The 16,240-nt window shown below is 42.6% G+C and overlaps 2 protein-coding genes across 4 annotated transcripts; both read left to right on the forward strand.

Annotated features, from left to right (window-relative positions):
* The first annotated feature begins 802 nt into the window (after positions 1–802).
* Positions 803–10,941, forward strand: LOC306706183 (endophilin-A2-like). 3 transcript variants are annotated; one of them, XM_079173135.1, is made up of 9 exons: positions 803–963; positions 4,117–4,185; positions 4,349–4,565; positions 4,727–4,860; positions 5,043–5,201; positions 6,153–6,256; positions 6,720–6,853; positions 7,354–7,413; positions 8,135–10,941. In XM_079173135.1, exons 1-9 carry the CDS (start codon positions 919–921, stop codon positions 8,320–8,322), a joined length of 1,110 nt encoding a protein of 369 aa, XP_079029261.1. In that variant the 5' UTR covers positions 803–918; the 3' UTR covers positions 8,323–10,941. The 3 variants fall into 3 exon arrangements, with proteins under 3 accessions (XP_079029261.1, XP_079029262.1, XP_079029263.1); XM_079173136.1 differs by having other exon boundaries at positions 7,357–7,413; XM_079173137.1 differs by lacking the exon at positions 7,354–7,413.
* Positions 10,942–11,313: 372 nt separating this feature from the next.
* On the forward strand, positions 11,314–14,832 carry stap2a (signal transducing adaptor family member 2a). Its single transcript, XM_079173143.1, has 11 exons — positions 11,314–11,436; positions 12,267–12,338; positions 12,422–12,541; positions 12,624–12,680; positions 12,776–12,927; positions 13,023–13,154; positions 13,258–13,327; positions 13,994–14,096; positions 14,204–14,299; positions 14,381–14,509; positions 14,692–14,832. The coding sequence occupies exons 1-11, from the start codon at positions 11,329–11,331 to the stop codon at positions 14,745–14,747; spliced, it is 1,095 nt and encodes a 364-aa protein (XP_079029269.1). The 5' UTR covers positions 11,314–11,328; the 3' UTR covers positions 14,748–14,832.
* Positions 14,833–16,240: the final 1,408 nt, after the last annotated feature.

Raw genomic sequence — 16,240 nt, forward strand, 5'->3', positions numbered from 1 at the left:
ATATACATGTAAGATGGGTCTTTGCATATTTTTGACTGATCAGAGCTCTAATCAGTCTCTGAAATCACCAATCTGATATTATAATCCTGCACGTGCAAATGCACTCGGCCACTCTTGCGTTTCAATCACAGACTAGCATTTGTGTTGTGAGCATACTGTATTTCCTCCATCCCATTATCTTAGAAGTCCAACGAGAAGTAAATTGATCAATTGACCAAAACATAATATGCCACAATACTGATAAATGTTAAATCATTGCAGTGTTTTATCAATCTAACAATCCAACAATTCTCTGAGGATGTTCTGCCTTTCTCCGTTGTAGATCTGAAAGTTAATATCATCGTTTAACATTTAAAGTTGAACATGAAAGTTCAAGTTTACCTTGGAAATAATAGTTTGACAAAAAAAGTCTTGTCATGAGGTCTATTTTACAGCTTTTTCTGGAGCTTTCAACCACCTCTTAAAGTATTCCTTACTAAGGAATCCTTAGTGGATGGAAGGTATTCAGACTGAGGACCTTACAAATTAGAAAGATTTGGTTAACTTTTAAGTTGACTAACAATCTTCCTACAGAGACTCAATAATAGTGTTACCATTAGTTTACTAAACCAAAAGTATACAGCAGCAATGTACAGTAAAGTAATGATTTATGGGGGTTAAGGGATGTCTGTCTCAGTTTAAGTCAAAGTGTGTGTGTTTGGGTTGTTTTGACCCACTTAATCCACTAGGACGGGGCCTCCCACAAATGAAGATGGGGCCAGGAAACTGTGGTTGCCTAGCAAGTTTTATATCCACGGTGCAACGTTAGAAGACGTTCTGCTCGGCTACTGCTTGTGCTGAAAACTTCAAACTAAACAGAAACTATTTTAAAACACAATTTCCCCTTCGAGGTCCAGGTTGCAACACTGACGGTGCAAGATGTCCGTCGCAGGATTTAAGAAGCAATTCTACAAAGCCAGCCAGGTAAAAGCGCGACTTAAAATAAGCTAATTAACGTTAGCCGATAGCTTAGCTAAGGCTAGCTACCTATCTGTACTTTTCTTGTTAGTCTACGCTAGCTTCAAGCTAACCTTAGCTGGTTAACCAAAGTGGAAAATGGGTTACGTTCGTAACGACGTCTCGGCTAAACATTGACGTTAGCTAACGTTATACGACACGTTTTAACTTGTTGAAAAGTATACGACTAGCTTTATTGTTGTTGAACTCTTAAGTAACTGTCAGATGAGTTGTGGCTCACAGGCAACGTAAACGTTAACCCTTAACGTTAGCTTTACGTTAACTTAGCTAACGCTAATAGTTTGTTAACTTTAACGTTACCCTAACTGACTCTAACGTCAAACTTGTTTTTTGCCGTAAACTTCCATAGTAGGTTTTCTTCATAATGTTGAAGCGCGTCCAACAATGTGGGGGTACAGTAAGTTAGTCGACTGTAGGTTAGGCTAACGTTAATTAAGTTTGCAGAAAGGTTTTTGTCGAACTAAGTTACGTATATTGTATTGTATTCCTCAACTATCACAAAATTGACGTTTAAGTAGACGTTCAACTCTAATTTGTTGAAGTTTATGACTGACACAGAAGTAGGGCATTGAGAGGATGAGTTTCTGGATGGTTGGTGCTTTCTTTCGTCGTGTTTTGATGTGATGTTAAACAGCAGGTACATGCATTACTTATATAATGTTATTACCCTAAAGTGATGTTCGTGTTTGTTATTCCTAACGTGCTGGATTACACAATGTTTTCAAAACACTTGTCTCAAGACAAATTGGCCAACGTGTTGTGGTGATACTACAGCTCAAATCACACACCTCATGTTAATCATCTCTCAGCTGGATGTGTCTCCTTTGTTTCCAACAATAGAACTGAGCCAACCTGTGAACCATGGATTAATCATGACATAAATATTCAATCATTATTTATGTAAATTAGCACATTACCATATCGCCATATTCTAATGTTATTAAGTAACAGCCCTGCTGATCTAAAGTCAATTAATTATCTTTAGCATATAAAAAATCTACACTGACATTATTAACTATCATATAAACTATTAACTCCAAGCTCATGTTTTTATCTTTGGTGTCACTGTTTCCATTGCTGAACGGCATCTCATTTTGGAAACCACTGATGCCAGATGGATATGGAAGCTTAGAGAAGCAAGTCAAATAGAAGTGTGTCAAATGTCTGACTGCCAAATTGTGACATTCTCAGTAGTCTGATCGTATATCATTTATTAAGTCAGGTTTGTCTTGTGCTTCTACTTTTCCAATGGCGGTCATTCCACTCCAAAAGAAATGTAACTGTTGGCTCTTGAGACAGCTTAAAGGTAAATTTGCCGCCACAAACATGAAGCTCAACAAGACGTGGGCTGTGAAACCGGTGGCCTGTGTTTTGATGACAACTGCCTTCCAACAGGCCTTTGCTTTGACCTAACATTGTGTGACATGCAAGTGGGTGTGTATTGGAATCCAAGTTATGTGACTACTCTGCCCAAACTAGCTTCCAGTTCTTAAATAATCTAGCAGATTGAGTCTGTACATTGACAATACAGCAAAAATAACAAACCAGGGGTGAGTGCACAGAAAGCTTATATTCCATAAAAGCTTTTGCAAAACTTAAGCAGTGCTGTTGGATTGATAACTGCACAGTACAGTGGTGCTGGCCAACTCCCAATGCCAAATCCTCAACTCTTTGGACGTAGAGTGTAGCTGGTAACCTATGGGGCCTATACTGAACACCCTGCCCTCTGGTAGCACAGGCCATGCCAACAAGCTCTTCGGGTTATGACAAGAAATAAAACAGGGTGGAGCAGTGTAATCAGTTCTCTACGTTAGTTGCCTAATAAGCTCCACGTCGTACCGCCATAAAAATGTGCTTTATTCAGTCAATGATTTAACCAAAATGTCAGCTACGGTGCTGAGCAAACGTATATAGCTGATATTGTGCACCTGCGCTTTCATTTGATTCCACATCATATTATGTATCTTGCTTTTGTCATTGACCCAACAAGACTAAACCCACATGCTCTCTGCAAATGTGCTCATGACCCTGTCTTTTTAAGCCGCATATTTATAACAAAATGTACTAGAAATATTTTGAAGCTAAATGTCATGTAACTGGTGCTAAAATTGAAGTTTTTCAGGATAGATGACATTCTCCAGTCAGACCAGGATAAGCAGGTTTATTAGTCACGGAGAACAAAAACCCAGAGTGCTAGAATGAAGCCAGATGGGCCACTCAAAGTGTGTCTGTTTGGATTTTACACATTTACATGACACAACAACTTCACATCTGGTACAGAGAGATTAATTAATTGCAATTAAAATGCTGTTTATTAGACTAAATAATTGGGGAACATTTGGTGCTGAATTATATCCCATGACTCAATTGGCAATCGGTGCTTAGGGTATTTTCACAGCCACTGAATGTTTCATACAAAACTACTTTACCAAGGCTGTATATTGTACAAACTACAGAGATTGATTGATCCATCTGGTCATAGCGTTTTATCTGCAGTGTGGAGCCGACAGCTGCACCGAGTTGAGCCAAATGAGAGAACACACACACACACGCACAATGAGTCTCTGTTTGGCCTGCCAGCCAACTGCACTGGATTTTAAAGTTAGTAGCTCTGGATGAGAAATGCAGAACGTATGTAGCATGTGTGAGTCGAGATATGAATTGAGAGCAGGAGGAGGTAAGCATGTGTGCGTTTAGTAAAAGTATCCATGGATGTGGTTGTAGTGTAGGAAACTGAAATGTGTGTGCTGACCTGATGGAAAGAAAAAAGGAAAAACTTTTAGCAGAATTCTTTAAGGAATGGAGGCTCTCACTAGAGAGGAAAGTCCAGTTTTCAGCATTCATTTTCTCTCATGCAGACTTGAGGTTCCTCCACTGACGGAAAACAAGGGTATGTCTCAGAAGCTGAGAGTTGTGTCAACTAGGCCCGGAACAAAAATGAATGTTGGAAATTGAAGTTTGGAAGTAGACAGCAGTGTGGTTGTGAAGGTCCGGTTTGAGCCCCTTTTGACAGCAGGCCGTTACCCAGCTGAAGTTTCCTACCTGTGGCGTATTCCTCCATCAGTCGGCTTTATTGCTGTGATCGCTCTGTGTTCACAGCTGGTGAGCGAGAAGGTTGGCGGTGCAGAGGGAACCAAACTGGATGAAGACTTCAAGGACCTCGAGAGGGTAACATACATACATTCTAAGAAAATATCTGTACTAAACATGAAGCACAACATGTTCTGTTTTACTGAAAGTGAAATGATGTTTCCCTCACTCGCTAAAGGCATAACACTCGGCATATGCACACAGGCCTAAATGATTGTCTCTCTTTAATCTGGACCGCCAGAAAGCAGATATTACCAGCAAAGCAGTGGTGGAAGTCCTCAATAAGACATCGGAGTACCTCCAGCCCAACCCGGCAACAAGAGCTAAGCTTTCCATGCTCAACACAGTGTCCAAAATGCGCGGGCAGGTCAAGAGTCCTGGCTACCCTCAGCCTGAGGGCCTCCTGGGGGAGTGCATGACCAAGTATGGACGGGATATGGGCGAGGAAACCAACTTTGGTAAGCACAGTGGAAGCATTATGAGGATGAGATATCGGGTGAAAGAGAGATTATGGGTTGTGGGGGTCCATCTACTTAGTATAAAACCAATGATTATTATTATTACCATGCCTCACAATGTCCCACACTCGGTAATGCTGGTATTGTGTTGTGTACTGCAGGCGGGGCTCTAACCGACATTGGAGAGTCAATGAAAAGGATGGCTGAGGTCAAGGACTCTCTGGATATTGATGTGAAGCAGAACTTTATTGACCCACTGCAGGCAGTCGCTGAGAAGGATATCAAAGACATTCAGGTAGAATCAAAGAAGTAGTATGCTTCTGCACGTACAGGCCGCGCATTGACTAATGCGCGCCGCAGTCAGTGAGTCGGAAGTCAAAAAGTATTTACTGTAAAATGGTTAAATCACACAATTTTCTCAAAAGCATCATAAACAAGTGAAAACACCCCAACCTCCCAACTCTTTCACCCCCTCAGCACCACCTGAAGAAGCTGGAGGGCCGTCGTCTCGACTACGACTATAAAAAGAAACGTCAAGGTAAAATCCCAGATGAAGAGATCAGGCAAGCCCTGGAGAAGTTCCACGAGTCCAAAGAGATGGCTGAAGGCTCCATGTACAACCTGCTGGAAACAGATGTGAGTAACCTCTGGACTACTCTTGCACACTTTGCATTGCAAATGACACACTGGAACCTGCTGGACTTGTTTATATAACACTGGAAAAACTGCAATGACTCTTATTTTCACTACGGGTAATCCTGCTGCCAATGAAGTAGACAAAGTGATGCCAACATGTCCAAAGTCAGAAAACATTGTTCTTAACAAAACCATCATCCATAGTAGGCTTAAAGTGAACTGATTAAATCAGTGGAAATGCTGCATTACCATAATGGGTGCTTTGATAGATTAGTAGAGTGAACACAAGGCCAATGTTTGTGAATGTTAGTTTTTAGTGTAGTGACACGAGTAATGCGTCTAATAACATCTTAATACAATGATTATATTATGAATAAAAGCATTTATGACTGAAGCAGATGGAGTTGAATTGGCATATTCTATAACAGTGCATTAACGTAGTCAATTTATTTCAGGCCCATAAGTTAGACAAACTCAAAATAGAGGGGAGAAATAAGAAAATGACGCTAGATGATCACATTAGAACTATATGAAACATGATAGCCAAACAAACTAAAATGTGTCATTCTTGTTAATATTCCCAAAGAGTACCTGATTATTTTTACTCTGGTTGTTAATCTGTTTCGACTGCTCACAGCTTCTCAGCTAGCGAGACACCTGACGCATACTGTCATTAGAGAAGTAACATGTGGCTTGTTTGGTTTGTTCCACAATGACTTGCAGTAGTGAGAGCTTGTCAGACCCGTTTTGCTTTGTACTTACCGTTTTCATACCTGCCATGGTGCGACATTTCAGAGGGAAGTTATTGTGATAAAGAGGTCTGACTTAATGATGGAATGATGCGAGACCGGAATACAAATGATGAACCAGTAAACAATGCTCTGAATCACCACTGCTGTTTCTGTGTTTGGTCCTGAAATATTTTTATTTTTTTTCTGTGTGTGTGTGTAGGTGGAGCAGGTGAGTCAGCTGTCTTCTCTGGTTGAATCTCTGCTGCAGTACCACAGACAGGCTACGGAGGTCCTGGAGGAGCTTTCAGCCAAACTGACAGAAAGGTCAGTGCCGTGGACTATTTGTGGAAGATGACACACCTTTTGTATGTTGAGGCTGTGTCCTCTGGCTCGTGACAAGGGATGAGTCAGCTGTACCGTGTTCGCTTCTGCCCGTCTGATTACAAGTAATTCATGTAATTTAGTGGCAGCTGATGATGAGCACACATCCCTTATTTTTCATTTTTTACTCAACAATATTGATTTGGATAATTGTCCTTGGTTTTGTAGGCAGAGCACAGATTTCTTTTACATAACCCCCCCCCCCCCCCCCCCCCCCCCCCCCCCCTCTCTCTACAGAAATAATACAGTTTACTTCAGAATGGATTAAATAAAGTAGATTTGATTTGCTTTTCACAATGTACTTGAAGTTGTAGTGATTGGATTACAGCCCACATGAAAATGAATTAACATCTTTGTCTGTATTGGTGCTCATGGAGGTGATTTCTTTTATCCTGATTGTGTGCAGGGTGACTGACGCTCAGTCTCGTCCAAGACGTGAATACACACCCAGACCCAAACCAGTGTATGACTATGGAGAGGTAGAAAACTCTAATGGAGGATACTCACCAGCTGCAACAACCCCTCCAGCTTACTCTTCCGGTAAACTTACTATATATACGTATACTTACTGTGTGTTTTGTTCAGGCGGCAACCTCTGTCTCTGAAGAGTGAAGCCAATGCAGGAGTGTTAAACTTACATTCGCTCTACTGACCAGCAGGGGGCGACTCCTAGTTCAATCGCTAGTTTAAAGTCTTCTTCAATACAACATGATGTTCATTTAGTAAATGATGTTCACAGTAAGAGTAAAATAGAAGGAGTATGCTTTAGGGCGGGGCTACCATGTTATTGACAGGTCGCTACCGTACCAGAGCCGTGTACGGCGTCCAAATATCTGTTCATTGGTTGCAAAAAAGCCAAGATGGCGACGGCCAAATCGCCGAACTCGAGGCTTCATAACGGCCGTCCACAAACCAGTGGGTGACGTCACGATGACTGCGTCCACTTCTGATATACAGTATATGATTTTGTTAAAGTTGTGCTTGTGTGCAAGTCATTCTCATCCTTAAGACTAATGTGTCTTTCATTTTGCGACATTAAGCAGCCCCTACACAATATCCAGGTCCATCCTTCCAAAGAACCTCCATCAAGAGCCGACCGCGTGAGTGGGACAGACGAAGATAACGTGTCACTCACACAGAACTAGAGAGTGTCACTACTTTCACTTACTCCGGTGCACATCTGTGTGGCAGAGAGCTGTATGCATGTCGGTGTGATGGTAAAGTAGTCGACTAACACTGTTGACTGGTGTTGGTTGGGTCCACTGTGTCCAGTGTGTCAGGTTCCCAGAACAAGACAAGGGCTTGTTAGATATATATACATGTCAGCAAACCACGTGTGGGTTTTATCAGTGACTGTGGTGTTTTCAATCAGGTTGTGAACCAAATCTAAAACATTAGTACCCACAGTCATTGTTTGGCTGATTTGTATGTATCTATATGTATGCCTGTTCACTAACGGGTGATCCTCCTGAACCTCAAGAAACATCACTTCATGCCACGTGGTTCATTTTACAGATGTGGTCATTCACCTCCTCAGTCAAACAAGAGAAAACGAATGTCTTGGCCTAAATGTTGATACGGTCATTATGAATGAAGTAGTTTAGCCATGCAACATGTGATCTTGAGCTTCAGGAGGATTCCCCCTTAACACTTACTGATGACTAACTTGTAGACATCTCTGGTTTTAATGACTTTGGTTTTATGGTCCTATTGTCTGGTCCTCGTCCTACTGGAAGACATACTGGTGACACAGGATATACGTATCTTGTTTGTTCTTTCTCCCTCCTTACATCTCTCTACTTTGTGTGTCTCCTCCTGCAGCTGAGCCGTGCTGTAAAGCTCTGTACGACTTTGAGCCGGAGAACGAAGGAGAGCTGGCCTTCCACGAGGGTGACATCATCACCTTGGTCAATCGAATCGATGAGAACTGGTTTGAGGGAGCCATTCGTGGCAAAACGGGATACTTCCCCAACAACTATGTTGAAGTGGTGGTACCTCTGCAACACTGAAAACAGCAAGGCAAGATGGAGAGGATGAAAATGGGGGATGCTATTGGGCTATTAACTCTCAATAACCAAAAGATATCTAATCTTTATTGTAATTAAAGGGTAAACCAAGACAGGGACCTAATTTGTACCTAAGAGATATTTGACTAAAGAGCTTTTTTTATTCTGTCACATTATGTCAAGATTACATTTTGAAAAAACGTAAGGACAGAGGGATGTTCAGCCAAAAAATGGCACCGTAATGTGAGCATTTACCATATCCCGAGTATTTACATTCATTCTCTATGCACCTGTGCACTTTCTACACTACACCTCCATCACCGGGACTGATGAAGCAGGATCAAGAGAGAATGACATCTGTAATGTTATGTTCAGCTGTATCCACTAACACTAATAAGTGTACTTCTTAGTGTTAGTACTCTTTTTACTATATTCCTAACCTATTTGATATTCACAAGATGCCATCCTTGTTCTGTGTATTGTTGATATTGGTACTACACACATGAATTTAGTCTTCCAAACCCCGTCTTCGACGATCACAGTTTTCACTCCTGTGCCTTCGGGCTTTAGTACTGTTGTCTTCATGGACTAGTTTGAGTCAACATGGAGGACCCTCTGTCTATGTTTGAGACTATCCTCCACTGCCATCTGGTGGTTGTAAAGAGCGCTCTTAGCTATTGCTTTGAGTGCCACTGTCATGCGGCCTCTTTCTCTTACCAAACCCACCTTTGGTGGCTTGAGTTGTAGTGTGGATTTTCCTTTCTTCTAAATAGCTGGAGCCAGTCAACAGCTAACATTGACTGACTGCTGTAGTAAATGTTTTTTCATCACTACACAAAAGCGGATCAGATAAACTCTGTGGCAGTTTTACAAAGCAGTTTGTTCGAGGTCTATTCTAAAGAGCTGGAGGCTTTCCATAAATATGCTTAGTTATGTCAACTTTTATCAATTGTTGCTACTTTAATGATTTACTTACTTTAAATTTACCGACAGCAATGTTTCACACTACACTCCACTCTCTTTACTTAAAGCTTATTCCCGCCTTAAACGAGACTGCTGTTTGTCTTTGAACGGAACAATATTTCGATCCAGCAGCATCCGTGCAATTCTGCAAAATTAAGTAACATTATTATATGCAAACCCGTTTAACATTTTTGTATACTTGGCATTTTAAAGGGGAAGCTGACATTGGTTTCCATTTGAGTGTGACAAACAAAAATGTTTCAACCCCACCTCAAATATTCTGCAGCATTACACAAAAGCCATACGCGTCCTTCAGTTCCTCTATCTTCTCAGGCTGTATTGATGCTGCTGGCAGTGTCACGCATAATGTTTTTGTGGGCTTTTTACCCAACCGTTTGACAATGAATCTGTGTTTTTGTTTTCCCCACATAGTGCTGGGGGCAAGCTTAGCGTTAGCACTCTAACCTATAATTTGGAGCATGTAAATTAATCTGATGTGTTTTGTACCTGCCTCAGTTTTCAGGCTGAAACTGTGCACCAAACCTGACAGAAAATACTGCATAACTATCACCAAACAATTGTGTACCGCATTCTCTAATAATGAGGAAGGCCTCTGCACAATAGCCAGTTTCAGTTTCAATTAAGTCTTTTACAGGCTGACTATGAACTGTGAGAGTTTGTGCTCTTCACTAAAACACCAACTTTCTCTTCCTGTCATGATCCCCTTGTTAGACCCCGCCCCCACCCCACTCATCTCTCCCATCTCTGTTTAAACTGGGAGTGGAACAGACAGGTCTTTTGAGAAGGGAGGCTCACAGCAGTGGATTATGCCCTCCCTCCCCCACTGCTCTTTATTCACCACCTGCCCCCTGTACCCCTACCCCCTTTCTCATTATCTGCCCCAACCCAAATACCATGGTGCCTCTGGAGTCTCCTGGTCCACTCCTGGAATAATGTCCTTATTTTTTTTGTTTGTTATCATAGCCTTACATGTTTTGTTTGCAAGTCTCCAATGTTAATCATGTTATGTATAGGGGGCCGTCATCAATGGCTGTGCTGAGTAATAGCTGTGTGGTTCAGGTGTGGGTTTACATGCCTCATTACACTAAATAAAAAGCCCTGAGTTTGAGAGGGGAGGAGAGGGTCAGGGGTTCAGGTTGAGCTATTATGCAGCTTGTATAATATTGATGATGAATAATGTCGTGCAAAGGGCTGAGATCAATGTTTGTGTGCCGCTGCGGTCACATCTGAAATAGTTGTCTTAATGCCGCCGCTGACATTTATTGCAACGCTACATTCTGTGATTGCTCGTATTGCATCCATAACCACGAGTGTCTCAACTATGCAATATTGATGAATGAAGTATTATCAGACTTTTTAAGCTTTATTTTATTATGCAGTCTTAATGGAATTTTCTGTGTTCAAATGTAACTGCTTTGCATGAGTGTTCATTACAGCCGCTGTGTCTTACGCAACGCCTTCTTTTTGTAACTGTGACACTGTGGGGAGGCTAAAAGTGGGATTATCCTGGATTATCTTTAGGATATATGGATTACCTCTGTACTAAATGTAATCATTGTGTATTGTATACTTTTGTAACCATGTAAAGGGAAATGAATGCTGCATTCACTTCTTCAAATAAATATTAAGTAAGTTGACTCCCAGTGTGTTTTTACAGCCCTAAAACTGAATTGACCTTTTTTCAATTCATATAATTTAATGAAAGTATGTACACTGATGCAGAACCTACCATAGAGTAGGATCATCCCTTTTAGCATTTAAAAGGGCCTGATTCTTATTTATATCTATCAATTGACAATTGCTCTTTTTTTGCTCATTTTCTCTGTATACTTTGGACATTTATTTTCCAACCATCCAATGTCTAATCGGAACAGCCACCCATCTGCATGATCCCCCAGACACAGAAGGCTACAGCAGCCAGCTGTTGGATTATTGCCACAGCACTATCTCATCGGGGAAGGCGTGTCACTCTCCGAATTACTCAGCGCCCCTTTGTCCTCGGTCGGTGCCCAGCCAGCGACACTCATGGCGGCTGCACCCGTCAGGCAGCGCTCCGGGCCGGGGGGACCCCGGGCGCAGCTCCCGCCCTGCTACTACGAGGGATACCTGGAAAAGCGAGGACCGAAGGAAAAGGTAGGCTCGCCCCGGTGCAGTGCCATGTTGTTTCCAGTGCATGCTGAGTGGGTAGCGATGGTCAGTATGCGTGTGCACAGCACACCGGCTTATGATCCCCCATTCCCACAGAGCTGTCAACTTCCTTATTGTGTTAGAATGGGCGAGGCGAGACTGTACACTGATGCTGGTGGGGAGCGGATCACAGATTTGTTGAGCCTGTTTTTTTGCAAGAATCTGACGAAGATAGTTTCATTAGATAGATTCATTAACGGATCACTATGTATGAATTGTGGAAGCCCGGTTGCTGTCAAAAATCGCATGTCATTTAAATCACATCGCTTGATGGATCGGTGGCTGTATCTTAACTAGGCATCTATGTCACATAAAAGACATATGTCTGCCAAGCATTTACATCACCCAGAATTCAATGCAAATCAGAGAACACTCTCATTTTGACATATAATTCTGACAGCCTGATCCCTGAAGTGCATCTCCAATATCTGAAATGCAAAGTTGCATACAGTCAAAATTGCAGACTCTTTTGCATATTGTTTTTAATTATTTATAAGGTGACAAATACAGAGTGGGATACCCTCCCCCCCAGGCCCAGTGTCTCATTAAGCTAATTTGAAGGCAATATAGACATGTAATGTGAGCCTGGATCAGGTGCAGGGTATTGCACTGATCCATGGCCACAGATTGACAGCAGCTGTGGCTCACTTCCTATTCATCTCCTGGGACAGGAAATGGGGGGTGATACAAAAAAAAGAAGGGAAATATCCATTACACACATGAGACAGCAGTGTATCCTCTTATTTCTCATGTCTGCTTCTTTCTGGGTGTGACAGGCGGCCAGGCGACTGTGGACCTGTCTGTGCGGGAATTCTTTGTATTTCTTCAACAATGCCAAGGACAGTCATGTAAGTTTCAGACTGTATATGATGTGTCATTTGTGCATCATAGTGAGCTGGCACTGAAACATGTTTGTGTGTGTGTGTTACAGTATGTGGAGAAGCTGGACCTCAGCGGGTTTGTGTCCCTGAAGGACGACTGCAGCCGGGACAGAAACCTGGAGGCAGCCAGACTCATCCTACGCATGAAGGATGGAGAGACCAAACTCACAGTAATGCATACACGCACACACACATACATACATGCAAATGATCACTTTTTGTAAGGTGTAACACTGCTGTTGTCTTTACCAGGCACCTAACTTGGAATCAAGGGAGCTGTGGAAAGGTTTCCTCTACTCCGTTGTGGATGTAAATATTCATCCGATGGCACGCCTGCGTCCCTGCATCAATCTTGATCTCTCTTGGGCCGTCTTTAAAATATTCTCCCCTCTGTCCAATCACAGCTCAATGTGCCCTCCTGTCTCACATTGCTGCCGGGCCAGCTGCAGATGCTGAAGGAGATGGTGGACAAAGAGAGGTCCAGGCGGAGAAATCGCACACCCACGCGTGCGCCTCCCTCGCCCCTCTCCGTGCCTTTAGTAGGAGAGATCCCACCGTGAGTTCTCCTTGAGAGGATGCACTGTAGCTGTACTACCTTTTTAGTGTGTGAGCAGGACTGCGTTCTCATCATTAATGTGTGCGACAATGCAGGTGTTTTCGACCGGTGTCTCGAACAGAGGCCGAAGTCCTTCTAGAGAGACACCCGGACTGTGGCAACATGTTGCTCCGTCCTGGCAGAGATGGATGCTCATTGGCCGTCACCACTAGGCAGGACCTCAATGGGTAAACACCCGCCGAACATCTGAGCACCACAGCTGCAAATATAGTCAGACGCAACATTCACTGCAAATGTTATAAGATTAAGTGTTTGTCTCTTTTGCTCCAGGTCAGTGTTCAGACATTACCGTGTGACTCAGAGGGACCAAGGTGGTTATGTCATTGATGTAGAAAACCCTGTGAGTGTTTAATACTTGCAGATACACTTCAACACTTATAACATCTCTAAAGGTGGAATTATTCTGTAATTCTTTTACTATTATTGACTTTCTTTTACAGGAGAAACCTCATGTTAGGGATGCATCGATCTAACTTTTTCACTCCGGATACAGATTCTAATATTTTAATTCAGGGTATCTGCTGCCGACACCATTGCTCTCTTTTACCAGATTTATAATCTATATAACTCTGCACTGAAACCGTGGGTCCACGACTTACCGTAGCTGATGTGACTGATTGCAAGAACACATCATTTTATAATAATGCTATTAAAGAAAGATTGTTTTATGTAGATCAGTCACATTATTGCCGATACCTGATCTCCTTTATCGTATTGGTGCTGATACAAAACAGGCATATTGGACTGATGCCTCAAGTGACAACTTGTCAGAAGTAAATATAGCTAGTATCTTCACATATATTATGTTTCTTCTAAAGGGATTTTTTGGGGTGGCATGGCAACGACTCAGCACAAAGATCATTTTTGAAGAAATATAGAACAGGGAAATGACAAATATGAGTGATGCTTTGAGATGACAACAATCAACAATGTCTCAGACTGTGTGTAAACAGCGTCAACAAACCAGCTGCTTTAGGCGTATAATACAACAGGTTTCCTCTTCCAGATCCCCTGTGCTACACTTCACGAGGTCATCGACGCTCTGGTAGAGAAGACGGCGGGAACTCTGCAGCCTTTCCTGCTGGAGGAGCCGTACGAAGAGAATATCAGTGAGGCGACCACGCAGCACACACATATTCTCAAGATCATTTTTTGGTCTTCCTGATTATTGTGCATCAATAAGGCTGCCTGATTTATATTCCGTTTGTGTCTTCAGCATACGTTTCCGCCAATGATGAGAACGGAGAAAGGATCCTCCACACTGCCCCCTCCAGCCCCCTTCCAAAGGCTCCTGCCCTGCCTCCAAAACAGGGTTCGTCTCTGCCACATAAACCACACGCAGACAGACGCAGACAGACGGCAATAACGAGCACTGCTTTTTGTTCTGGTGCAGATCGTTGGCCCGGCAGCCCCCTGTCCAGGTCTCCGGCCCCCGACCGCCGCATCCTGACCTCACCAGTGCCGGCCTCGCCCACCAACCCGATGAGACGGCTCATCCTCTCCCCTTCACCTCTCGCACAGAGTGAGTTCATGCACATCTCACCTGCTGCAATCCATCCTGATTTACAGGTTTTTTTAAAAGGCTCATTCAGTAATCTGAGGAGTAATTTAATAAAGCAATTCAATGTTTTTTTTCTAGAAACAGGTAAATCTACTGTACATAACAGAGACATAACTTGATGTGTTTCCTCTGTCTTTCCACAGCATTCAATGAGGAACTCAAAATGAAGCTTGAGAAGAGACGAGCCAGTCAGGAGTGATTCACTCATAAGAAACAACCTGCTGTCACATCATAGTCGATCTTCAGTGCCAAACCCTTTCTCACCACAGCTATGTATTTATCCGGTGCCTTCTAGGTGGAAGACAAGGGACTACAAATACCGCCGCCTTCTTGTAGGGAGATACAAAATGTTGGATTTAGATGGTTAAATGAACTCTGGTTCGCTCCATAAGAGCGAGATTGGCTGGTAAACACTGGATTAGGTTCATAAAGCCTCATAAAGCGCAGCCTGCCTTGGTTGGGGTAACAATCCACTAGTTCTTTGTCTACTTTCATAAAGCTGTTTACAAAAGAAGTAGTGCCACAACACTGAATCAATATATCTGGCAGCTAAAAAAAAAAAAAGCACTAACACATTCAGGACCACCAACTGAGCCTGATGTTTTCTCGTCTGAGCCCATGTCTGAGTGCTGAGCTGCTGATGTTACTGCTGCAACACTGGAGACGAAGAACAAGCAAACCACAGACTGCCAAGATCAACACTGGAGACCTGAGACACTTTATCTGCTCTGAAAATATACATAACCAAGGATTGCTCAGGTTTCAACTCAAGCAATTCTCCTCACTCACCTCATCATCACATGTAACGTGACTGAAAAATGAATATTGTCTGTCACAGTCGAGCTGGCCAGAATCAAAAAAACTGCACAATCTCTGCCTGCTGCTCATGAGTGCTATTTGTGATTGATAAGCAACTATTAATGTATTGTTGATTCAATGACACTGCCGTGGCTCATTTATGACTCAACTTTAACCGTACTGTTGGTGCTTATTTTAAAGTGTTTCCTTTTATTCTCTCTTATACTGTGTCCGTGCTACCGTATGATGCAATGACTCACTGGTGCTCAGACTTGCCTGGAAAACTCAAGGTGATTTCTGTTCCTCTTCAAGGAAATGAACTGTACTCATAGGTGAGACTGCCCTCCAGTGGAATGTCCGTCAACTAAAGGGACAGAAACCTGACCAGCACATCAGCCTTTACAAAGTACACAAGTACAACACACTGAACCAGCCTCTTGGCTTCATCGCAGTATTGTACCACTTGTCTGCCTTTGTTATAGGTCTGAAGGTGCTTAAACATAACGGCATGTGTTTCTACGAGGACATTTGTTATGCCAATCGGCCAGTAGATTTGTGTCTGTGTGGCAAACTGTGATCGACTGTCTCCTAAGTGTCCTCGTTACGATGAACAGTTTCTTGTATGTTCGTACATGATGTGTCGTGTCTACTCGATCGCTATCAAAGAACAGTGTTTGTTAGATATCAGGGGCATTAAATGGTTTTGCATGGATTTGATTTGTCCTTGTTGTGAATTGATCGGTTGGGCTTAAAAGTTAAAACGTTTCACCAAAGTTTGCAAAAGTCATTTGTTTGTTTTTTACAGTTCAACATGAAGGTTATTGTTATTGTTCAGTCTTCCTTGTTCCTTCAGTTTAGATAATCTACCATGATCTCACACACACCTTCAGATAC

This window comes from Pholis gunnellus (assembly GCF_910591455.1).
Source record: "Pholis gunnellus genome assembly, chromosome: 14".
Taxonomy (NCBI): domain Eukaryota; kingdom Metazoa; phylum Chordata; class Actinopteri; order Perciformes; family Pholidae; genus Pholis; species Pholis gunnellus.